Source organism: Salmo salar, chromosome 12 (genome assembly GCF_965601325.2).
Source record: "Salmo salar chromosome 12, fSalSal1, whole genome shotgun sequence".
In the NCBI taxonomy this organism is placed as follows: domain Eukaryota; kingdom Metazoa; phylum Chordata; class Actinopteri; order Salmoniformes; family Salmonidae; genus Salmo; species Salmo salar.
The window spans coordinates 17615001-17639434 of NC_138302.1; the positions used below are offsets into that span (position 1 = coordinate 17615001).

The window sequence follows — 24434 nt, forward strand, 5'->3', positions numbered from 1 at the left end:
GGGGGGAGGGACCAGCCAGGCCTACGTCAGCCTACTGGGAGAGAGGGAGGGAGGGACCAGCCAGGCCTACGTCAGTCTACTGGGAGAGAGAGAGGGGGAGCAGGAGGGAGGGACCAGCCAGGCCTACGTCAGTCTACTGGAAGAGAGGGAGGGAGGGAGAGAGGGGGAGCAGGTGGGAGGGACCAGCCAGGCCTACGTCAGTCTACTGGGTGAGAGGGAGGGAGAGAGGGGGAGCAGGTGGGAGGGACCAGCCAGGCATACGTCAGTCTACTGGGAGAGAGAGAGGGGGAGCAGGAGGGAGGGACCAGCCAGGCCTACGTCAGTCTACTGGAAGAGAGGGAGGGAGAGAGGGGGAGTAGGTGGGAGGGACCAGCCAGGCCTACGTCAGTCTACTGGGTGAGAGAGGGGGAGTAGGAGGGAGGGACCAGCCAGGCCTCCGTCAGCCTACTGGGAGAGAGGGAGGGAGAGAGGGGGAGCAGGAGGGAGGGACCAGCCAGGCCTACGTCAGTCTACTGGAAGAGAGGGAGGGAGAGAGGGGGAGCAGGAGGGAGGGACCAGCCAGGCCTACGTCAGTCTACTGGAAGAGAGGGAGGGAGAGAGGGGGAGCAGGAGGGAGGGACCAGCCAGGCCTACGTCAGTCTACTGGGTGAGAGGGAGGGAGGGACCAGCCAGGCCTACGTCAGTCTACTGGGAGAGAGGGAGGGTGAGAGGGGGAGTAGGAGGGAGGGGCCAGCCAGGCCTACGTCAGCCTACTGGGAGAGAGGGAGGGAGAGAGGTGGAGCAGGAGGGAGGGACCAGCCAGGCCTACGTCATTCTACTGGGTGAGAGGGAGGGAGGGACCAGCCAGGCCTACGTCAGTCTACTGGAAGAGAGGGAGGGAGAGAGGGGGAGCAGGAGGGAGGGACCAGCCAGGCCTACGTCATTCTACTGGGTGAGAGGGAGGGAGGGACCAGCCAGGCCTACGTCAGTCTACTGGGAGAGAGGGAGGGAGGGACCAGCCAGGCCTACGTCAGTCTACTGGGAGAGAGGGAGGGAGAGAGGGGGAGCAGGTGGGAGGGACCAGCCAGGCCTACGTCAGTCTACTGGAAGAGAGGGAGGGAGAGAGGGGGAGCAGGGAGGGACCAGCCAGGCCTACGTCAGTCTACTGGGTGAGAGGGAGGGAGAGAGGGGGAGCAGGGAGGGACCAGCCAGGCCTACGTCAGTCTACTGGGTGAGAGGGAGGGAGAGAGGTGGAGCAGGAGGGAGGGACCAGCCAGGCCTACGTCAGTCTACTGGGAGAGAGGGAGGGAGGGACCAGCCAGGCCTACGTCAGTCTACTGGGTGAGAGGGAGGGAACCTACCTCTGTTGGTGTCAGCTCCTGAACACAGAGAAAGATGTGGGCAGAGCAGCCAGGCCTACGTCAGGGGGAGAGAATGATGGTTGGAGGGAGGGAGGGAGGGAAGGAGGGAGGGAGGGAGGGAAAGGGAGGAGGGAAAGGGAGGAGGGAAGAAGGTATTGGTGGATTGACTGATAATAGCTGGGGAGAATTAATTAGTGGATGTATTTCTTGATGCATGTGTGTAATACCACTGTGTTACCATTAGGGGGAGACATAACTACCCTTCTACAGTATATGTTAGGGAGTCACCAAGGAAAGGAGGAAGGAAGGATTTTAAAAGTAATTTAACCACTATGTTTAAATCTCAATTTGCCTTTCCACAATTCCTCACCTCTCCTCTTTCTCAAAGCCCATTGGTGGAGAAGTTCAGAGAGGGAAAACCTTGGATGTTCTCCTCCAATGTGCTTTAAGGAGGCAAGGAAATTGGATGTGAGAAGTCACAGGAAAATAAATTGTGATAGAACCTAATCATCTCTCTCTCCCTCCAGACATCACCCCCACCTTACTGGACTGGTTCTCCATCCCATACCCCTCATACTGCCTCCCGGGCACCCCCACCACCCCTGTCAGCCTCACAGGCCGCTCCCTCCTCCCTGCCCTCGTCTCCGAACCCTCACCCGCCGCCTGGCACACCGTCTACGCCAGGTAAAACCCTCCCCCACCGCCTGTCACACCGTCTACACCAGGTTAAACCCTCCCCCACCGCCTGTCACACCGTCTACACCAGGTAAAACCCTCCCCCACCGCCTGTCACACCGTCTACACCAGGTAAAACCCTCCCCCACCGCCTGGCACACCGTCTACACCAGGTAAAACCCTCCCCCACCGCCTGTCACACCGTCTACACCAGGTAAAACCCTCCCCCACCGCCTGTCACACCGTCTACACCAGGTAAAACCCTCCCCCGCCGCCTGGCACACCGTCTACGCCAGGTAAAACCCTCCCCCGCCGCCTGGCACACCGTCTACGCCAGGTAAAACCCTCACCCGCCGCCTGGCACCGTCTACGCCAGGTAAAACCCTCCCCCGCCGCCTGGCACACCGTCTACACCAGGTAAAACCCTCCCCCGCCGCCTGGCACACCGTCTACACCAGGTAAAACCCTCCCCCGCCGCCTGGCACACCGTCTACGCCAGGTAAAACCCTCCCCCGCCGCCTGGCACACCGTCTACGCCAGGTAAAACCCTCCCCCTCCGCCTGGCACCGTCTACGCCAGGTAAAACCCTCCCCCTCCGCCTGGCACCGTCTACGCCAGGTAAAACCCTCCCCCGCCGCCTGGCACACCGTCTACGCTAGGTAAAACCCTCACCCGCCGCCTGGCACACCGTCTACGCTAGGTAAAACCCTCCCCCGCCGCCTGGCACACCGTCTACGCCAGGTAAAACCCTCCCCCTCCGCCTGGCACACCGTCTACGCTAGGTAAAACCCTCCCCCTCCGCCTGGCACCGTCTACGCCAGGTAAAACCCTCCCCCTCCGCCTGGCACCGTCTACGCTAGATAAAACCCTCCCCCGCCGCCTGGCACACCGTCTACGCCAGGTAAAACCCTCCCCCGCCGCCTGGCACACCGTCTACGCCAGGTAAAACCCTCCCCCGCCGCCTGGCACACCGTCTACACCAGGTAAAACCCTCCCCCACCGCCTGTCACACCGTCTACACCAGGTAAAACCCTCCCCCACCGCCTGTCACACCGTCTACACCAGGTAAAACCCTCCCCCGCCGCCTGGCACACCGTCTACACCAGGTAAAACCCTCCCCCTCCGCCTGGCACACCGTCTACACCAGGTAAAACCCTCCCCCACCGCCTGTCACACCGTCTACACCAGGTAAAACCCTCCCCCACCGCCTGTCACACCGTCTACACCAGGTAAAACCCTCACCCGCCGCCTGGCACACCGTCTACGCTAGGTAAAACCCTCCCCCTCCGCCTGGCACCGTCTACGCCAGGTAAAACCCTCCCCCTCCGCCTGGCACCGTCTACGCTAGATAAAACCCTCCCCCGCCGCCTGGCACACCGTCTACGCCAGGTAAAACCCTCCCCCGCCGCCTGGCACACCGTCTACGCCAGGTAAAACCCTCCCCCGCCGCCTGGCACACCGTCTACGCCAGGTAAAACCCTCCCCCGCCGCCTGGCACACCGTCTACACCAGGTAAAACCCTCCCCCACCGCCTGTCACACCGTCTACGCCAGGTAAAACCCTCCCCCACCGCCTGTCACACCGTCTACGCCAGGTAAAACCCTCCCCCGCCGCCTGGCACACCGTCTACGCCAGGTAAAACCCTCCCCCGCCGCCTGGCACACCGTCTACGCCAGGTAAAACCCTCCCCCGCCGCCTGGCACACCGTCTACGCCAGGTAAAACCCTCCCCCGCCGCCTGGCACACCGTCTACGCCAGGTAAAACCCTCACCCGCCGCCTGGCACCGTCTACGCCAGGTAAAACCCTCCCCCGCCGCCTGGCACACCGTCTACACCAGGTAAAACCCTCCCCTGCCGCCTGGCACACCGTCTACACCAGGTAAAACCCTCCCCCGCCGCCTGGCACACCGTCTACGCCAGGTAAAACCCTCCCCCGCCGCCTGGCACACCGTCTACGCCAGGTAAAACCCTCCCCCTCCGCCTGGCACCGTCTACGCCAGGTAAAACCCTCCCCCTCCGCCTGGCACCGTCTACGCCAGGTAAAACCCTCCCCCGCCGCCTGGCACACCGTCTACGCTAGGTAAAACCCTCCCCCGCCGCCTGGCACACCGTCTACGCTAGGTAAAACCCTCCCCCGCCGCCTGGCACACCGTCTACGCCAGGTAAAACCCTCCCCCGCCGCCTGGCACACCGTCTACGCCAGGTAAAACCCTCCCCCGCCGCCTGGCACACCGTCTACGCCAGGTAAAACCCTCCCCCTCCGCCAAGCACCGTCTACGCCAGGTAAAACCCTCCCCCTCCGCCTGGCACACCCTCTACACCAGGTAAAACCCTCCCCCTCCGCCTGGCACCGTCTACGCCAGGTAAAACCCTCACCCGCCGCCTGGCACCGTCTACGCTAGGTAAAACCCTCCCCCTCCGCCTGGCACCGTCTACGCCAGGTAAAACCCTCCCCCTCCGCCTGGCACCGTCTACGCTAGGTAAAACCCTCACCCGCCGCCTGGCACCGTCTACGCCAGGTAAAACCCTCCCCCTCCGCCTGGCACCGTCTACGCTAGGTAAAACCCTCCCCCTCCGCCTGGCACACCGTCTACGCTAGGTAAAACCCTCCCCCTCCGCCTGGCACCGTCTACGCCAGGTAAAACCCTCCCCCTCCGCCTGGCACCGTCTACGCCAGGTAAAACCCTCCCCCTCCGCCTGGCACCGTCTACGCCAGGTAAAACCCTCCCCCTCCGCCTGGCACCGTCTACGCCAGGTAAAACCCTCCCCCTCCGCCTGGCACCGTCTACGCCAGGTAAAACCCTCACCCGCCGCCTGGCACACCGTCTACGCCAGGTAAAACCCTCCCCCGCCGCCTGGCACACCGTCTACGCCAGGTACAAAGGAAGGAAGGCACGGTGTGTTAGATGTTGGTGTTATAACCAGTAAACCACTGAGACTATATATAGGGTGGTTTCCCAGTGATTATACCTACTGTAGTCCTGGACTTAACAGCATGTTCCATGCAGATTCTCCATTGAGAATGATTTTTAGTTCAGGACTAGTTAGAATCTGTGTCTGGGAAACTGGCCCATAGTGTGAATTTCTTTCTTTATTTGTGTGTATTAGGTAACACTTTACATTACAGGGTCCTTATTACTGTTTAATTATTATTTCAGTCTAACAAGTATTGTAATTACTCATTACTACATTGTACTTTGGATTATTTGTCTTCTTTGTTCTTCCACACTGTCTACGGCAGCCAGTCCCTCCATGAGGTGACCATGTACTACCCTATCCGCTCCATCCACCAGGGGGCGTACCGCCTGCTCCACAACCTCCACTACCGCATGCCCTTCCCCATAGACCAGGACTTCTATGTCTCTCCCACCTTCCAGGACCTGCTGAATAACACCCTGGCCGAGCGGCCCACAGGCTGGTTCAAGACCCTGCAACAATACTACTACAGGTACTATTATAATACTATTATATACACTATTATATTATACACTATTATATTATACACTATTACACTATATTAAACACTATTATATTATACACTATTATACTATATATCTGAATAACACCCTGGCTGGGCGGCCCACAGGCTGGTTCAAGACCCTGCAACAATACTACTACTGGTACTGTTATAATACTATTGTATACACTATTATACTATATTATACTATATTATATTATACACTATTATACTATATTATATATGTGAATAACACTTTGGCCGGGCGGCCCACAGGCTGGTTCAAGGCCCTGCAACAATACTACTACAGGTACTGTTATAATACTATTATATACACTATTATATTATACACTATTATACTATATATCTGAATAACACCCTGGCCAGGTGGCCCACAGGCTGGTTCAAGACCCTCCCTGCAACAATACTACTACAGGTACTTTTTGAAGGAGATCCCTTTATGTATCTGAGTTGAGAGGACAGATGTAATTACAGATAGGCAGATGGACATAGAGAGGGGTGTAGAAACCCCAGAGAACCCCCGTCGCTGAGGTGGCGTGTGTGGTTCGGAGTCAGGAGCTTAGACCGATACACCGAACACTATAATACTAGACTATAAACCGGGAACTTTGGGTCCTGGATGCTGATTGGCTGAAACAACATTTCAGCCGTATGTACAGTGCGTTCGGAAAGTATTCAGATCCCTTGACTTTTTCCACATCTTGTTACGTTACAGCCTTATTCTAAAATTGATGAAATTGGTGGGGTTTTCTCATCAATCTACACACAAAACCATGATGATAAAGCAAAAACAGGTTTTTAGACATGTTTGTGAATAAAAAAACTGAAATATTACATTTACATAAGTATTCAGACCATTTACTCATAAAGGCCTGATTGGTGGAGTGCTGCAGAGATGGTTGTCCTACTGGAAGGTTCTCCCATCTCCACAGAGGAACTCTGGAGCTCTGTCAGAGTGACCATTGGGTTCTTGGTCACCTCCCTGACTTAGGCCCTTTTTCCTCGATTTCTCAGTTTGGCAGGGCGGCCAGCTCTAGGAAGAGTCTAGGTGGTTCCAAACTTCTTCCATTTAAGAATGATGGATGCCACTGTTCTTGGGGGCCATCAATGCTGCATAAATGTTTTGGTACCCTTCCCCAGATCTGTGCTCCGACACAATCCTGTCTTGAAACTCTACGGACAATTTCTTCAACCTCATGGCTTGGTTTTTGCTATGACATGCACTGTCAACTGTGGGACCTTATATAGACAGGTGTGTGCCTTTCCAAATCATGTCCAATCAATTGAATTTACCACGGGTGGACTCCAATCAAGTTGTAGAAAGATCTCAAGGATGATCAATGGAAACAGAATGGAACTGAGCACAATTTTGAGTCTCATAGCAAAGGTTCTGAATAATTATGTAAGTAAGGTATCTTTTTTTTATTTGTAATACATTTGCAAACATTTCTAAAAACCTGTTTTCGCTTTGTCATTACGGGTATTGTGTGTAGATTGAGGATTTGTATTTATTCGTCGTGCATAAGAACAGCCGTTAGCCGTGGTATATTGGCCATATACCCCCTCGTGCCTTATTGCTTAAATATACCACGGTTGTGCAAAAATACTTGTTTACTTTTCTACTGCCATAGATATATAATTGATAGAATGGGCTTGGAACCTCTAACCCTGGCAAAACATCTTTCTATGACTACTACAGGGACCGCTGGGAGCTTTTTGACTTGCGGTCGGACCCAGAGGAGACTGTGAACCTGGCTGGGGACCCGGCTCTCGCCCCGGTCCTGGAGAGCCTCAGACACAGGTTAGTATCACTGTTCTATAGGGATATTATGGATCGATTATTGTATATCAATATGGATATTATGGATCGATTATTGTATATCAATATGGATATTATGGATCGATTATTGTATATCAATATGGATATTATGGATCGATTATTGTATATCGATATGGATATTATGCAGGGTTGCAAAATTCCGGTAACTTTCCAAAAATTCCCAGGTTTTCCAGAAATCGGGGTTGGAAGATTCCCCAAATCAGGATGGAATAAGCAAGAAATATGGAATCCTTCAAACATTTCAGGAAAACTTGGGAATTTCGAGAAAGCCAAACCATTTTCCCCTTGGGGGTATTTCTTATGTTATATCTTATGTTATTTGTTATGTTATTTATTTCCTAATGTTATGTTGCCAGGCTGCTGAAGTGGCAGTGGGACACTGGGGATCCTTGGGTCTGTGGACCAGACGCTGTGTTGGAGGACAAACTGGAACCACACTGTCGACCGCTCTACAACGGAGTCTGACCGCAACTAGACCACAACTGGACAATGATTGTTCCACAATCAATCATATTTATTTTATAAAGCCCTTTTAACATAAGCAGTAGTCACAATGTGCTTCATAGTTAGCTGGCCTGAACCTCCACAGAGCAATCAATGCAGAAGAAGAATCACAGTGGCCAGGAACATCTCCCTAGAAAGAAGGAATCTAGGAAGTAAGATGGAGAGGAATCCGGCTCCTGCGATGGCCCATCCTTTTCTGGCTGTAACAGGTAGAGGTCAAGAGTACATGTGGCCATTAAAGAGGTACTTGGGGATTCTGTGCAGCCACAATTGTCTTTATTTTAATGTGAGTTATAACCCATGAGTTATGACTATAGGGCCAGGAGTTTTGACCAGAAACCACCTCGTGACCTGAACAGGAAGAACTATGGGTTATGATTATGATGACCATTTATGGCTGAAAAAAAAATAAAAAATGTGGTAAGGCTTCAGTGCAAATGTACTGGGTTTCATACAATGTATGTTTTGTATGATTTCAGTTTGACAACATCTAGATGTTGAGATTTTATGTATTTTGTAAAATAAAGTATTTTCTTGCTTCTCCTGTTTATAATTTTTTTCATAATACTGTCATCAGTATTTAAGTTCTTAAAAGCTGATATAGTTATATGAACTAGTTGGAGCATCACAGTTTAAAGTCTCTTTCTCTTTGGTATCAAACTTATATTTGGGGATGGGATGAAGGGAAATGTAAGAAGGAAACAAATGTTCTGTTTTATTTACAGACCTTTTTATTCCAAGCAGCTGGCTTGCTAGGATTGTTTCTAGGCTATATTATATCAGCCTGTTGCATGAAGATCACACAACAAGTTGGCTACCATCAGATCTGGCTGAATCACAAGAACCACAGACAATTTGATTAATCGATTCGTTTTAAATCATAGACTACTCAGTTCCATTAGCGTTATATGGTCAGATTATTGATGATCTGCTCTCCGATATTGGAGATGGCCTTTGATCAGCACTTTTAAGTAAAAAAAAAAGTTATCTAGGTTAATGGAGCCTATGCGTAATTATTATTTCCCCATTTGGTCATGTATCGGCGGGCGACAAGGTGATATTTGGTATTTTATTAGGATCCCCATTAGCTGTTGCGATAGCTTCAGCTACTCTTCCTGGGGTCCACACAGAACATGAAACATGACATAATACAGAACAGTAATAGACAAGGACAGAACTACATACATTAAAAAAAGAAAATGGCACATGTAGCCTACATATCAATACATACACCCAAACTATCAACTAGGGGAGAGGCGTTGTGCCTTGTGTTGCTTTATCTGTTTTTTGAAACCAGGTTTGCTGTTCATTTAAGCACTAAGATGGGAGTTCCATTCAATAATGGCTCTATATAATACTGTACGCTTTCTTGAATTTGTTCTGGATTTGGGGACTGTAAAACCAAAGACCCCTGGTGACATGTCTAGTGGGTTAAGTGTGTGTGTCAGAGCTGTGTGCAAATTGAGCCCCCTGATTACAATGAAGAGCAAGACGTGCCGCTCTATTCTGGGCCAGCTGCAGCTTGACCACACGACTGGGCAATAAGACTAAACTAGAGCCTACACTTGCTTTTTGAGTGAGGTGTCATAAAAGCAGAGCATTCTTTATTACGGTCAGACCTCTCCCCATCTTTACAACCATTGAATCTACATGTTTTGACCATGACAGTTTAGAATCTAAGGTAACACCAAGTCATTTAGTCTCCTCAACTTGTTCAGCAGCCACACCATTCATTGGTTATATAGGCTGTTATCTAAACATGGGGATCTTATTTACACTGTTGTGGAGGTACGGAGTTCTACCGAAGGATAAACTAACAAGCTAACTGAAAACGTGTGCTTTTTAGGATAGCCTATAATTTACGAGCATTTGAACACATTCACTAATCCACTCAGTGGAGTGTCTCTCTTTCTCTCCCAGTTCTGTAAAGTTGAAGCATCTGAAGTTGGACCATTCATGACGAAATTCCAGCCATATGCCAATAAACGTAATTTACTTTCGAGTTTTCTCAAGAAACAGATTATGAGGCTCGGTGTGATGTCACTATGTCAACCTCCCCCTACCTCCCCAAACACAGGGGGAAAGAGAAAACGCATAAATCCGGATTGGATTGTTCATCTGCGTGCGTAAAGATGAATCATTGAATCCTTCTGATCCAATCGACAGGTCACGATCGTGCCGCGCGCCTATATAAACGGCCACAACATTCGAGAACACACAACCAACGGAAGAACCGGCCAACAAGAACGTCAGTTGATATTGGTAACCTAGGCTACAGCTCACCAGAGAAGAAGACAAGAACAGAAGAACCAAAAACATCCCGACGACAACCGAACCACAACCAACCGTCAAACCAACATTCCATCCAGCTGCGTAAAAAAGCGTCCCGAGATGGAGAGGTCTGTTAGATTCGCCGTGGTGTGCGTCGGTATCTCCATGCTTATCTCGTGCCACCCTATTGAGGCGTGGTACAAGCAGTCCACCGGACCGAGCTACCACTCGGTCGGCCGAGCCTCGGGTCTGCTGTCCGGGATCCGGAGGTCCCCGTACATCCGGAGGTCTGAGTCAGAAGAAACGGTGATGGACAGCGGGGAGAACACCGGCACCGAGAACAACTTGGTGACTGACGGTAACCGACAGACCCCCGTGCTCAAAAACATGGTAAGTGTGATTTGGGAGGTAAAATCACTGAATTAAAGTCTAATGTAGATGGTACCCAAAGAGAGTATGTTAGGCCCTATTAGGCCTATATATGGTCAAATACAGTACATTTCTTCCTACCTGCACGCAAATTAATGAAGTGAATTGATTGCCATTGTCAAATTTTGCCATTGTTATAATGTATTTTTTGGGGGAAAAGTGCCGTAGTCACATTTAAAAGTTTAAACATATTTTAAAAGTGAGATTATATAAATTGCAATCGACTAGGACGTAGCGCGCCAGATATCAGACTACTGCGTAAAAGGCGCTGTCCTTTTAGCACCAAAGAGACGCGCAACTTGCCTACTGTCACAAAGAAATTAAAACGTTTTAGCAGTCTTTATGCCCGATAAAATACATTGTAGACTATAGGCTAGACCTACTTAAATAATAGCCTATAAATATCAACCTGAATGTGACAAAAACAAAACTGAACTAAAACCAACCTTTGACAAGACAACATGTCTCAGTAGTCGGTCTATATTTCAATGTGACAAGAAGTACAAATTATTTTCATTTCTTGAAAATGTGTACCCATTTTTCTACATTTCAGCACATTTCCCCCAAACAGGCCTACTTTAATTTGCCACAATTAATGACTGAACATCATTTAACTCGCCGTTTCTCTCGCTCTCAGGCTATCTGTGTGACAGACATCTCTCCCAACCTGAAGAGCTGCGAGCTGCTGCGGGACGGGACGAGTACGTTCCAGTGCAAGGCTGACGTGTTCCTCTCGCTCGACTCGCTGGACTGCCTGGCCGCGTGAGGCCAACAAATCTTCCGCCGGCGCCAACAACAACAGTTGACTTTCCGCGAGGCAGATGGGCAAGAACGCAGGCAGCGTGAGCGAAAAAGAAGGACCGTTGATTGATGATGACATTGAATGTTTTCTCATCATTTATATATATATAAAAAAAACGGATATGAATAATGTTTGTTTAATACTAGCGGTGTAAAACTAAACAAAAAAGACAACACGAAAAACCCTAAGTGCAATGTGTGTTTGTGTGTGAGAGAAAGTTGTTACTAGGCTACTAACCTATCTTTTGTCAACCCCCCCACCCACACTCCCCTATATTCCTATGCCGACCCTCACCCTTGTAGGTTACCTGCGTTGCCTAATGTAGGCCATTATTAAATGTTCATAAATCGTTGCCTGCTGAGCAGAACCTGTCAAAGTACTTTTATTTATTTTATTAAAATGAACAAATATTGCTAATTTGATTGGTGTACATTTGTATTTATGCTTGACTGATAGTAGCCTAGGCTACATATTCATTGTGGAAACAAATGAAGATGTTCTTTTGTGCAGTAGGACCTAGCCTACTTCGAAGCCTCAGCAACAGAAATCACATATTTCAGTATTTTCATCCTGACAGTGTTTCTCATTGAAGCAAATTTTTCTGCAGTCAGTTGCACTATATAGCCTATTCTAAACTGGGTAGTTAGAGCCCTGAATGCTGATTGGCTGAAAGCCATGGTATATCAGACAATATACCATGAGTATAACAAAAAGTACTGTTCTAATTACATTGGTAACCAGTTTATAATAGCAATAAGGCACCTCAGGGGTTTGTGGCAAATATACTATGTCTAAGGGCTGTATCAAGGCACTCCGCAGTGCGTCGTGATTAAGAACAGCCCTTAGCCGTGGTATATTGCACATATACCACACCGCCCTCGGGCCTTATTGCTTAAATCTGCTTTGTTTTCTTTCTAAAAATGACGATACGGCCAGTAAACAACGACTCAAACATTCAAATAATTATTCAATTGGCATAGACAACTGATCTGAAGACACCAAGGTCAAGTTATTTCACAAGATCGACTGAATTATAGTCCAATTCTGTGTCCAAATCTCAACCCAAAAACTGAAGATTAAAATTTTAATAGATGACAGAAATCATATAAAACATAATTTAAATACTATATAGGTCTACATAAAAAGGCATCCCCCCCCCCAAGACCCCCATAAACGGGCACAATTAGGAATGATTCTTATAAATACATAATGGTAAGAATATTTTATTTCTCATAAATGCTTAGAAAATAGTTTGATAGCAATAGTCTTCCAACAGATACTTGTCATTTGGGCAACTTAGACAAAAATCCCCAAATGAATGACAGAATAAAACATGTAAATTAAGAAAAAGATGAGAGAGAAAGGAAGAGGTGTTTGAGAGAGGAAGAGAGAGGAAAAGAGAGCGAGCAGGACACAAGAGTGATGAGATTTACTGCAGTTAAATAAAGCCAGTTGTTTTCTGTGATCTCTGTCCCATTAAGGAGTGATCGGTATTGATGGATGGGAGGAAAACACACACACAGTCTATATGCATAACACACACACAGTCTGTATGCATGAGTTAACCCCTTAACACACACACACACACAATTTGGATGAGTGAACCCCTTACCTCACACACACACACACACACACACACACACACCACACACACAGTCTGTATGGATGAGTGACCCATAACTCCACACCTCAATACGCAGTAGCACACTGCCCGCGCATCTAACGGACAAACGGTAAATCCTCACGCCTGCCTGCCCACACACACACTAAGACATGCACTAAGCTGAGTGAGCATTTAGCCGGATGACTGTAACCGAGCAACCAAAGCTGAGAGGAAGCCTATCATTACCATCTACAGGGTCCCTCCAATGAATAAGAAATATAACAAGTATGTTAAGAATTAAAATGTATTATTCATATTCTGATTAGGGTTGCATAACAACACAAATAAATATTACCATAGTCCATGATTTTTCACAAAAACAAGGAGAGGGAAGTGAAATGTTCTCCAATGGACCTCCTCCTCGTTCCAAAAAGTCCAGAGGAACTGAACAGAGGGGTCTTTCACTATGAAGTCCACTTAAAAACGCTTTTCTTCCGGAACCGGGAAAATGGAGTAGGGTGACGTAGCCCCTAGTCACTGATCTTGGGTCGGTTTTCCATTTCCCCCGCTAACGGTTAAAGCGGCAATCAGCAGTTGAAACAATAACAAAGCATACTCCCCACCCGTTTTGGTAAAAAGCTGAGGGATGGGGCTGGAGAATTGTAACCTCTCTCAAATGCATAGCAAGAGCTATGGATGCAAAGACTGTCAATCCATGATATCAACATTCTAGTTAACCAAGTTGAGGCTATTTGTTTACATTTACGTTGTTTACAAGCGTTGGAGTAAAACAAGCTTATATTTTGAATTAAGCTCATGAGGCATTTATAAGTTACATTCTTCAAGAATCAATGGGCCAGTTGTTAATTCCATAAATGGACGTAGCAACTGCTGATTGACCCTTTAAGGTTATGATTTGGTGATGGGAAGTTGAGCCTAGCTCTGTACCAAGGGAAACTTCACCCCAGAGTCCAGAAGCCAACCAGCACCATCGGAACTGTTAGAACTCATAGGAACTCTTAGAACCAATCACAGCAGAGAGACGGCCTCTAGGTTCTCTTTGATGATGGTGTCCATGACGACCTGGAAGACAATCTGTACGTTGGAGGTGTCCGTTGCCGTGGTGAAGTGGTGGTAGATGAGTTTACTGGGCGTGGCGTTGAGAGACACAAACATTCCAGCGATGTATCGGGCCGCAGCGTCCACGTCACAGTCTGCACCTGAGGAGGGAGACAGACAGACAGAGACGAGGGGGAGATGGAAAGAAAGAGAGGGTGTAAGGCAATACTGTTTTCAGAGTTAGTTACATTTCATGATAATACACCATTTTATCAAAATGGCTTCATCCGATCTCAAGCCTGTATATTGTTATTTTATCAATGACAACATTAAAGGCCATTTCATGTCATACACCAATGGATTGCAATAGCATTATCAGTCTGGTCACATATGTTTTACCTATTATGTGTGGTGCACGTGTCGTGTGTATATTAGGGCGTGGTCAGCGTGACTGACCTTTGAACTGCGGCACATACAGCCGTAGATGCCGCCCCGAATGTAAAATCTTCTCTTGAAAAAGATCGATCTTGTTCATAAATAAGATCTGTAATAAATAAACAAATAAATTAATAAATAAAAAATATCCGACATCCCTGGTCGGCAATTATACGCAAATAAATAAAGTAGTAAACAAATATACAGATGAACAATAGGGAGGATGTTCAATCATATTCAAACAGAATATTGTGGTTAATGGTGACAAACCATTTACTGTAAATACCACTTCCATGTGATACGGATATAACTGCAGAATTATACTACTCATCAATCAACCGTGAATGCCAGTTGATGAATGGTCAAATCTGTACATGTGATTGGGAGAGCGATCACTGGCGAATTCAGATCAATTACCTAGTGAAGCCTTGGCTACAGGAGGATTGATTGATCTAGCTGTCGCAAGTATTATGGTGTGAGTCAACACACACACTGTCCCTGACTGACTGTCCCTTTCACAGTACACAACACTCTGACTCAGTGGCTGCATCTCAAATGGCGTGCTATTCCCTATATAGTGCACTACTGTTGACCAGAGCCCATATGAAGGGACATAAAGGGAACAGGGTGACATTTGGGACACAACTTGGTTCACTGTAGTGGTTCACTAGTTGACCAATTAAAAGTCTATGAGGAGTTCTCATTCTACCTGGCTTTGGTTCATTTGGTTAAAAGAACAACAACTAGCTAGATAATGATGGATGAACTGATTTGAATGAAGAGAATAATGAGAGTGTGTGTGTGAGGTCTGTAATTAACACAGGGGAACAGTGGGTGGAGGGTTATAGGTTAGCAGACTCAGACACGCCCTGATAGATTAATTACTCGGTCTCACACACGTACGCATGCACACACCAAGTGACATTAAAAACATACTAAAGGAGGTCCCATTAAACAAGCTCGTTACACTGTCTTTCATTTGATGAGGGCGGGTGTGTGTGTTGGTGTGTGTGTGGGCTGGAAGCAAGCAGAATGAACACCTAAATTACTGTTCGCTGTTTAATTACGAGTGACAAGGGACCTATTAGAACGACGGCTGTGGTCGGTCGTGTGTGTGTGTGGGTGTGTGTGTGTGTGTGTGTGTGTGTAGGCATGTGTGGTGACAAAGACATTGCAGAGGCATGTCCACTCAGAAGCCACGAGTGACATAAATGACAAGTGAGAAAGAGGGAGAACGAGACTGAGAAAGACTTCCTCCATGTTTGCTTCACTCATCCGTTCCCACTCTGTCCTCCCCATGGACTCTCTATGCGTAACAGTGAGTGTGTAGTGTGTGTAGCGTGTGTGTGTGTGTGTGTGTAGCGTCTTCTCCATCCTGTCCATTAGCAAAAGGACAACTAGAGGACAACCATGTCAACCAAACTCTGTTTAGACTTGGCCAAGTAGCTGTAACTATCAATGGAAGAGTTTCTGTACAGATGGGACTTTTCTAGCCATAATAAAAATTTTAAAAAATCAGAGCAAAATCTGTGCACTGCAATATTTGAAAAAAATAAAAATAAAAAAGAACTTGCATGCTGGGCTAGTTTGGCATATTTTCTTCTAGCCCAGTCTGGGCGTAATTCTCATTGCTGGTTACATTATCTCTTACCAAATACCAGACCTTTGACGTCGTTGACGATCGCGGCCCATCCGTTCGCTCTCATTCACTCCTGTCCATTCTAATTCCAGCGTGTACATGGAGAGAGACCGTCTGTTACCACTGAGGTACCCCGGTATAGAGACTGTCTCTTACCATTGAGGTCCTACAGTATCTAGACAGTCTCTTACCATTGAGGTCACACAGTATATAGACTGTCTCTTACCATTGAGGTCCTACAGTATCTAGACTGTCTCTTACCATTGAGGTCCTACAGTATCTAGACTGTCTCTTACCATTGAGGTCCTACAGTATCTAGACAGTCTCTTACCATTGAGGTCCTACAGTATCTAGACTGTCTCTAACCATTGAGGCCCTACAGTATCTAGACTGTCTCTTACCATTGAGGCCCTACAGTATATAGACTGTCTCTTACCATTGAGGTCACACAGTATAGAGACTGTCTCTTACCATTGAGGTCACACAGTATCTAGACTGTCTCTTACCATTGAGGCCCTACAGTATATACACTGTCTCTTACCATTGAGGCCCTACAGTATAGAGACTGTCTCTTACCATTGAGGCCCTACAGTATAGAGACTGTCTCTTACCATTGAGGCCCTACAGTATCTAGACTGTCTCTAACCATTGAGGCCCTACAGTATAGAGACTGTCTCTTACCATTGAGGCCCTACAGTATAGAGACTGTCTCTAACCATTGAGGCCCTACAGTATCTAGACTGTCTCTTACCATTGAGGCCCTACAGTATCTAGACTGTCTCTTACCATTGAGGCCCTACAGTATCTAGACTGTCTCTTACCATTGAGGCCCTACAGTATAGAGACTGTCTCTTACCATTGAGGCCCTACAGTATCTAGACTGTCTCTTACCATTGAGGCCCTACAGTATATAGACTGTCTCTTACCATTGAGGTACTCTTGAAGAAGATGTTGTTGCAGATGGAAGAGAAGAGTTTCAGACTCTCCTGTAGGCGGTTCTGAAAGAGGGGAAATCATTAGATATAACAGTAACATTAGTATATAGTAATATTGTAATAGTGTTCTGTTCATCAGGAAAATGACGTGTACAGATGTAGGGTTAACAATGGAGTGTCTCACCATACATGGATCCTCTACTAGAGTCATGTCGTATCCACTGAGAGAAACAACAAATACCACGGCCCTGACGTCCTCAAAACAACCAATCCACTTCCTCCTCTCTGTCCTCTGACCCCCCACATCATACATCCTGGAGAGGGGGAAGGGGGAGAGAATGAGTTTTTAAAGAGGGAGAAATCTGTACATTAGATGGAACACAGAGTCATTGATTATGTGGCGTAGAGAAAATGGGCAGCGGGTGAAACAGGTTATTAGTGTGGTCGTGGTTTGGCCAATGTGTTTAGAGTGTTTTAGATCCATGTGATAATGACAGCTGTCAGCAGGAGGGTCACAGCATAGGTTCAAATAGGACACCTGCTACTATTTAGATTGTGTGTGTGTGTGTGTGTGTGTGTGTGTGTGTGTGTGTGTGTGTGTGTGTGTGTGTGTGTGTGTGTGTGTGTGTGTGTGTGTTTATCAATTAGCTAAAGACAATTAGTAAGTTAATTAATTTACTCAGATTGAGGGAACCGTCTGTTGGGTCCTTCAGGAACACCTGGGTCCTCCGTGAAGCCCCTCGAGGTCCACAGAGAGCTTGCGTCCCAATTGGCACACTATTCCCGATTTAGAGCAGTCTTTTTGATCAGGGCCCACGGGGCTCTGGTTGAAGTAGTGCACTACATGGGGAATAGAGTGTGATTTGGGACACGACCAGAGGGCTTAGAATAAGCCAGAGATGATGGAAACCTCTGTAGTATTTTAGCGTAAGCCAACGTCATTAAAACAAAAAGGGATCTCATTTGGGATTTAGCGATGCCAGTCTCTTTTCTTCTCCCCTCCTAAAAGGTCCAGGGGCTAACGGTTGAACACTGTCACATTCAACTGCAATGAATACGGTTAAAATATCACTTTTTACTTGCAATAAACCATAACAATTATTAATTTGCAATTAACTTGACATGCTACAGTCCATGTTGAGTATTAGTGAGTTTGTCTCTGAAGATTCTACACTAAAACCCCAACACCTTGGAGGTCTGGTGCTAATATGGTGTGAAATCAGCTGATAATCAGATAAATTGACAGGCTGTACCAAAATGAGCGAATGGCAGGGGTTAACGCAATGGCGCACTAGATGATGCATTCAGAGTACAATTTACAAAAATGTCACATACTAAAACTTTTGTTTTTCGCATACTATTTAGTTGGTGGTATTATTCGTACACAACCTTGCCTATCAGCTTGCTCCATCTGTTCAGCTAGTGTTATCACAGGGTGTGTGTGTGTGGTGTGTGTGTGTGTGTGTGTGGTATATAATATCATCCAGCCACATCTATAACATTTGAGCAGCAGGTCATCTGGATATTGGTCTGTAGCTAACTGGACTTAGTTTATTTCTCTTGATGTGTTTTGAGGGTTTTATCTGAAGTAAATAAGTCCAAGGCAATAGACCGATAGTGAGATGTATTCTGCATCCCAAATGACACCCCCATTTCCTATATAGTGCACTACGTTTGACCAGAGCCAATAGGGCCCCATGTATGGAATGCCAATAGGGCCCTATGTATGGCAGTGATCTGAAAGGTAGGATATATCATACAGACCTGTCCCTATTATATTGGATTCTTTATTTCTGTCCTTCCTGTCGTTTGTTCTCTCTCGTTCTTTTAGTTCTTTCATTCTCTGTTTTGATCTTTATAAATTCTCAAATTACAAATGTCCCTTTTTCTTTTTTTACAAATTTGAACCACATCTCAAAATCGCAATATGAACTAATGATGCTAGCCGATACCCTCTTTTCTCTTTCCCTCTCCCCCATCCTCTTTTCTCTTTCCCCCTCCCCCCACCCTCTTTTCTCTTTCCCCTAAGCCCCCCCACCCCCACCCTCTTTTCCCTCTCCCCCACCCTCTTTTCTCTTTCCCCCCCACCCCCACCCTCTTTTCTCTTTCCCCCTCCCCCCACCCTCTTTTCTCTTTCCCCTAAGCCCCCACCCCCACCCTCTTTTCCCTCTCCCCCACCCTCTTTTCTCTTTCCCCCTCCCCCCACCCTCTTTTCCCTCTCCCCCCACCCTCTTTTCTCTTTCCCCAAAGCCCCCCCCACCCCCACCCTCTTTTCCCTCTCCCCCCACCCTCTTTTCTCTTTCCCCAAAGCCCCCCCCACCCCCACCCTCTTTTCCCTCTCCCCCACCCTCTTTTCTCTTTCCCCCCCACCCTCTTTTCTCTTTCCCCTAAGCCCCCCCACCCTCTTTTCTCTTTCCCCCTCCCCCCACCCTCTTTTCTCTTTCCCCTAAGCCCCCACCCCCACCCTCTTTTCCCTCTCCCCCACCCTCTTTTCTCTTTCCCCCTCCCCCCACCCTCTTTTCTCTTTCCCCTAAGCCCCCACCCCCACCCTCTTTTCCCTCTCCCCCACCCTCTTTTCTCTTTCCCCCTCCCCCCACCCTCTTTTCCCTCTCCCCCACCCTCTTTTCTCTTTCCCCTAAGCCCCACCCTCTTTTCTCTTTCCCCAAAGCCCCCCCACCCCCACCCTCTTTTCCCTCTCCCCCCCACCCTCTTTTCTCTTTCCCCTAAGCCCCCCCACCCCCACCCTCTTTTCCCTCTCCCCCACCCTCTTTTCTCTTTCCCCCACCCCCACCCTCTTTTCCCTCTCCCCCACCCTCTTTTCTCTTTCCCCCTCCCCCCACCCTCTTTTCTCTTTCCCCTAAGCCCCCCCACCCCCACCCTCTTTTCCCTCTCCCCCCCACCCTCTTTTCTCTTTCTCATCTCCCCCCCACTTAACTTGTAAATTCCTTGTTCATTCATCAGTATTGGTAAATTATCTGATGCTCTGATGAAGACGAGGTGAAATGGAGAGAGGCCGCGTCCCCATAGCGCCCTATTCCCTATATAGTACACTACTTTTCACCAAAACCCTATGGGACCTGAATAGGGTGCCACTTGGGATGGTGTCTCATCTCTCTAGAGGCAGAATGAGGGGGGGTCACAGGTCAATGGGAAGCAGGCTGTGTGTGCACTAAACTGGCCCGTGACATCTGGGTGGCGAGGGCTGGTAGACGGAGACGATGTGATTGGAGGATTAAACGAGTGTTCCATTCGGTCTTTCATTACATAGTTAATTAGGGGTTAGCTAACGAACTGCGACCTACGTTGACCTTGACTGAGGAAGAGTGTGTGTGTGTGTGTGTGTGTGTGTGTGTGTGTGTGTGTGTGTGGTTCAGGAATAAATCTCTCCATCCCTATCTTTCTCTGGGTCCCTCACCACATACTTTAGAGAGAATAGAGAATGACAGATATTATAATGAAGCCTCCCTCTCCTCCTTTTACCTAATCAGGTACTACAGCTCCGCCCACAGCGCAAACACCCCGTCAACAACTATGGATCATAAAAAGCCTGTGATAAACTGTTGTCTTTTCGATAGAGAGGCAGACAATGGGTGACAACAAAGGCCTTACACACCCATTCATCCACTGGTCCTTTTAGTGCTCTACCATTTAACCTACCCCCGCAGTGCACACAAACACACGATGGCTGTGGGATTTAGCAGTAGTCAACGTGACAGGAAAACAAAAGCAAACCATGTGTGTAAGAAGAGAAGAGGAGTGGAGGAGGAGAGACCAGAAAGGAGGAAAACGAGAGCTCAAGAAAGAGACTGACCCTCCGACCAAACAGAAACCACTTCCTGTCATCCAGCAATCATTCAAAATACTTTTTATTTGACATCTAGATGACGCACACACACCTATGGGGCTGACAGGTAGACTACTACAGAGACTAGTATGTACTGAGACGTCTAAACACTGTGGAACATTACAAAGCACACTATATAAAGATCAGGATGAGCCTCTGCCCAGAAACGAGGTGCAACATCCCTGGTCCAATGTTTACGTTTCAATTATTCAAATAATGAACACTTGGCGTGATTCATAATTTAGTGTGTTTGAAAACATAAATCGAAGTGAAATGTGAAATACACACAAGAAAAGTCTCATCTCATGAATGTTACAAGATATGTTTTTTCTGCCATTCTCTCTCCCCTCTCTCAGTAAGTGTGTATAACAGATACCTCCACTTCAGTATCTATCTTGTTTAGAAAAGGTGAAATGGACAAAAAAAATCATTTTCTTTGGAGAGATTTGACCTTTTCCCCGTCTGTCCGTCCTGCCGCGTTGTGTTGTGCTGAGGGCTATTGTCTTTGAGGAAATTGAAAACGGGGGACTCGGTCCCCATCCACAGAGATTTACGACTAGAGTGGGGTGCGTGTGTGTGTGTGTGAGAGAGAGTGTGTGTTTTATGTGATGGGTAATTTTTGTCAATAAAAGCATCTATAGTGCAGTTTGATTGACAGCTTTCAATTTCATGTGTCCATGACCCTACATGCTGATTGTATGTGCGTGTGTGTGGTGTGGTGTTGATTCTGGTAACCCAAATCAACTATTGTATTGCTCCTAGACAAAGGCCATCACACAGATATTCTGCCAATTTGTGAAGCACACACACACACACACACGTAAAAGGGTCTGTCTTTGTCATATTGACATGCAGTTCCCACAACGCAGTGTGACAATGTTTAGATGCAAAACAGAGGCACCTTATGAAAAGCCTCTCGCCACAGCCCAGGTAATATGGTTTATCATTTTAAATACAGAGGTAATATTGTTACGTTTTCATAATTCATATGAAATGCAGAGGTAATATTGTTAGTTATTATAATTCAGAGGAAGTGAATTTTACAGAGCAGGTGTAGAAGACTAGAGTGTGGGTTACATCCCAAATGACACCCTATTCCCTATAGGGTACACTACTCTGGTCTAAAGTAGTGTACTATTTAGGGAATAGAGTCCCATTTGGGATGCAGATTGTGTTTGGAACAGTTGTTTAGAGAGAGAGGGGAGCTCCATTGGAACAGTTGTTTAGAGAGAGAGGGGAGCTCCATTGGAACAGTTGTTTAGAGAGAGAGGGGAGCTCCATTGGAACAGTTGTTTAGAGAGAGAGGGGAGCTCCATTGGAACAGTTGTTTAGAGAGAGAGGGGAGCTCCATTGGAACAGTTGTTTAGAGAGAGAGGGGAGCTCCATTGGAACAGTTGTTTAGAGAGAGAGGGGAGCTCCATTGGAACAGTTGTTTAGAGAGAGAGGGGAGCTCCATTGGAACAGTTGTTTAGAGAGAGAGGGGAGCTCCATTGGAACAGTTGTTTAGAGAGAGAGGGGAGCTCCATTGGAACAGTTGTTTAGAGAGAGAGGGGAGCTCCATTGGAACAGTTGTTTAGAGAGAGAGGGGAGCTCCATTGGAACAGTTGTTTAGAGAGAGAGGAGCTCCATTGGAACAGTTGTTTAGAGCAGGTAAGGGTGCTCTCAAGCGACTTGATGTTCTTTACCATTCGGCCATCAGATTTGCCACCAATGCTCCTTATAGGACACATCACTGCACTCTATACCGCTCTGTAAACTGGCCGTATCTGTATACCTGTCGCAAGACCCACTGGTTGATGCTTATTTATAAAACCCTCTTAGGCCTCACTCCCCCCTATCTGAGATATCTACTGCAAGCCCTCAACCTCCACATACAATACCCGTTCTGCCAGTCACATTCTGTTAAAGGTCCCCAAAGCACACACATCCCTAGGCCGCTCGTCTTTTCAGTTCGCTGCAGCTAGTGACTGGAATGAGCTGCAACAAACTCTCAAACTGGAAGGTTTTATCTCAATCTCTTACTTCAAAGACTCAATCATGGACACTTACTGACAGTTGTGGCTGCTTCGCATGATGTGTTGTTGTCGTCTCTACCTTCTTGCTGTTATCTCTGCCCAATAAATGTTCGTACCAAGTTTTGTGCTGCTGCCATGTTGTATTGCTGCCATGTTGTTGTCATGTGGTGTTGCTACCACAATGTGTTGTCATGTGTTGCTGCCATGCAGGTCTCTCTTTATGTAGTGTTGTGATGTCTCTTGTCATGATGTGTGTTTTGTTCTAGATTTTTAATCCCAGTCCCCAGGAGGCATTTTGTCTTTTGGTAGGCTGTCATTGTAAATAAGAAGTTGTTCTTAACTGACTTGCCTAGTTAAATAAAGGTTAAATAAAATAAAAATGTATTGAGAGATAGGAGCTCCATTGGAAGAGTTGTTTAGAGAGAGAGAGAGAGGAGCTCCATTGGAAGAGTTGTTTAGAGAGAGAGAGAGAGGAGCTCCATTGGAAGAGTTGTTTAGAGAGAGGAGCTCCATTGGAAGAGTTGTTTAGAGAGAGGAGCTCCATTGGAAGAGTTGTTTAGAGAGAGGAGCTCCATTGGAAGAGTTGTTTAGAGAGAGGAGCTCCATTGGAAGAGTTGTTTAGAGAGAGGAGCTCCATTGGAAGAGTTGTTTAGAGAGAGAGAGAGAGGAGCTCCATTGGAAGAGTTGTTTAGAGAGAGAGAGAGAGGAGCTCCATTGGAAGAGTTGTTTAGAGAGAGAGAGAGAGGAGCTCCATTGGAAGAGTTGTTTAGAGAGAGAGAGAGAGGAGCTCCATTGGAAGAGTTGTTTAGAGAGAGAGAGAGAGGAGCTCCATTGGAAGAGTTGTTTAGAGAGAGAGAGAGAGGAGCTCCATTGGAAGAGTTGTTTAGAGAGAGAGAGAGGAGCTCCATTGGAAGAGTTGTTTAGAGAGAGAGAGGAGCTCCATTGGAAGAGTTGTTTAGAGAGAGAGAGAGAGAGGAGCTCCATTGGAAGAGTTGTTGAGAGAGAGAGAGAGAGAGAGAGAGAGAGAGAGAGAGAGAGGAGCTCCATTGGAAGAGTTGTTTAGAGAGAGAGAGAGAGGAGCTCCATTGGAAGAGTTGTTTAGAGAGAGAGAGGAGCTCCATTGGAAGAGTTGTTCAGAGAGAGAGAGGAGCTCCATTGGAAGAGTTGTTCAGAGAGAGAGAGAGAGAGAGAGGGAGCTCCATTGGAAGAGTTGTTCAGAGAGAGAGTGAGAGAGAGAGAGGAGCTCCATTGGAAGAGTTGTTCAGAGAGAGAGAGAGAGAGAAGCTCTATTGGAAGTGTTGTTCAGAGAGAGAGAGAGGAGCTCCATTGGAAGAGTTGTTCAGAGAGAGAGAGAGAGAGAGAGAGAGAGAGAGAGAGAGGAGAGAGAGAGAGAGGAGCTCCATTGGAAGAGTTGTTCAGAGAGAGAGAGAGGAGCTCCATTGGAAGGGTTGTTTATTTTTACCTTCATTTAACCAGGTAAGACCCATTGAGGTTAGAAACCTCTTTTGCGAGGGCGACCTGGCTAGAAGGTAAAACAGGGAAATAGCAGCGTGTACATACAAAGG

General features: G+C 47.3%; 3 protein-coding genes across 3 annotated transcripts in view; 2 read left to right on the top strand and 1 right to left on the bottom strand.

Annotated features, from left to right (window-relative positions):
- sphm (N-sulphoglucosamine sulphohydrolase) overlaps positions 1–8378 on the top strand; it is a 14426-nt gene extending 6048 nt beyond the window's left edge. Inside the window, 4 exon segments of the mRNA NM_001140312.1 lie at positions 1868–2024; positions 5257–5463; positions 7193–7294; positions 7690–8378. Of these exon segments, the coding sequence (NP_001133784.1) occupies positions 1868–2024; positions 5257–5463; positions 7193–7294; positions 7690–7798 (575 nt within the window). The 3' untranslated portion in view covers positions 7799–8378.
- Positions 8379–9951: 1573 nt separating this feature from the next.
- Positions 9952–11756, top strand: LOC106591882 (neuropeptide B). The gene is made up of 2 exons (XM_014183155.3): positions 9952–10498; positions 11175–11756. The coding sequence occupies exons 1-2, from the start codon at positions 10229–10231 to the stop codon at positions 11301–11303; spliced, it is 399 nt and encodes a 132-aa protein (XP_014038630.1). The 5' UTR covers positions 9952–10228; the 3' UTR covers positions 11304–11756.
- Positions 11757–12546: 790 nt separating this feature from the next.
- Positions 12547–24434, bottom strand: part of LOC106591866 (guanine nucleotide-binding protein G(o) subunit alpha) — a 37031-nt gene continuing 25143 nt past the window's right edge. Inside the window, exons 6-9 of the mRNA XM_045690867.2 lie at positions 17195–17324; positions 17002–17073; positions 14458–14545; positions 12547–14162 (exon numbers count right to left, since the gene is read on the bottom strand). Of these exons, the coding sequence (XP_045546823.2) occupies positions 13972–14162; positions 14458–14545; positions 17002–17073; positions 17195–17324 (481 nt within the window). The 3' untranslated portion in view covers positions 12547–13971. The remainder of the gene's footprint in view (positions 14163–14457; positions 14546–17001; positions 17074–17194; positions 17325–24434) is intronic.

Excerpts from the sequence above, each read along its gene's own strand:
- LOC106591882 (XM_014183155.3), top strand. The coding sequence starts at position 10,229 with ATGGAGAGGTCTGTTAGATTCGCCGTGGTGTGCGTCGGTATCTCCATG. Across the intron at positions 10,499-11,174 it reads CCCCCGTGCTCAAAAACATG|GCTATCTGTGTGACAGACAT; the intron begins GTAAGTGTGATT and ends TCTCGCTCTCAG.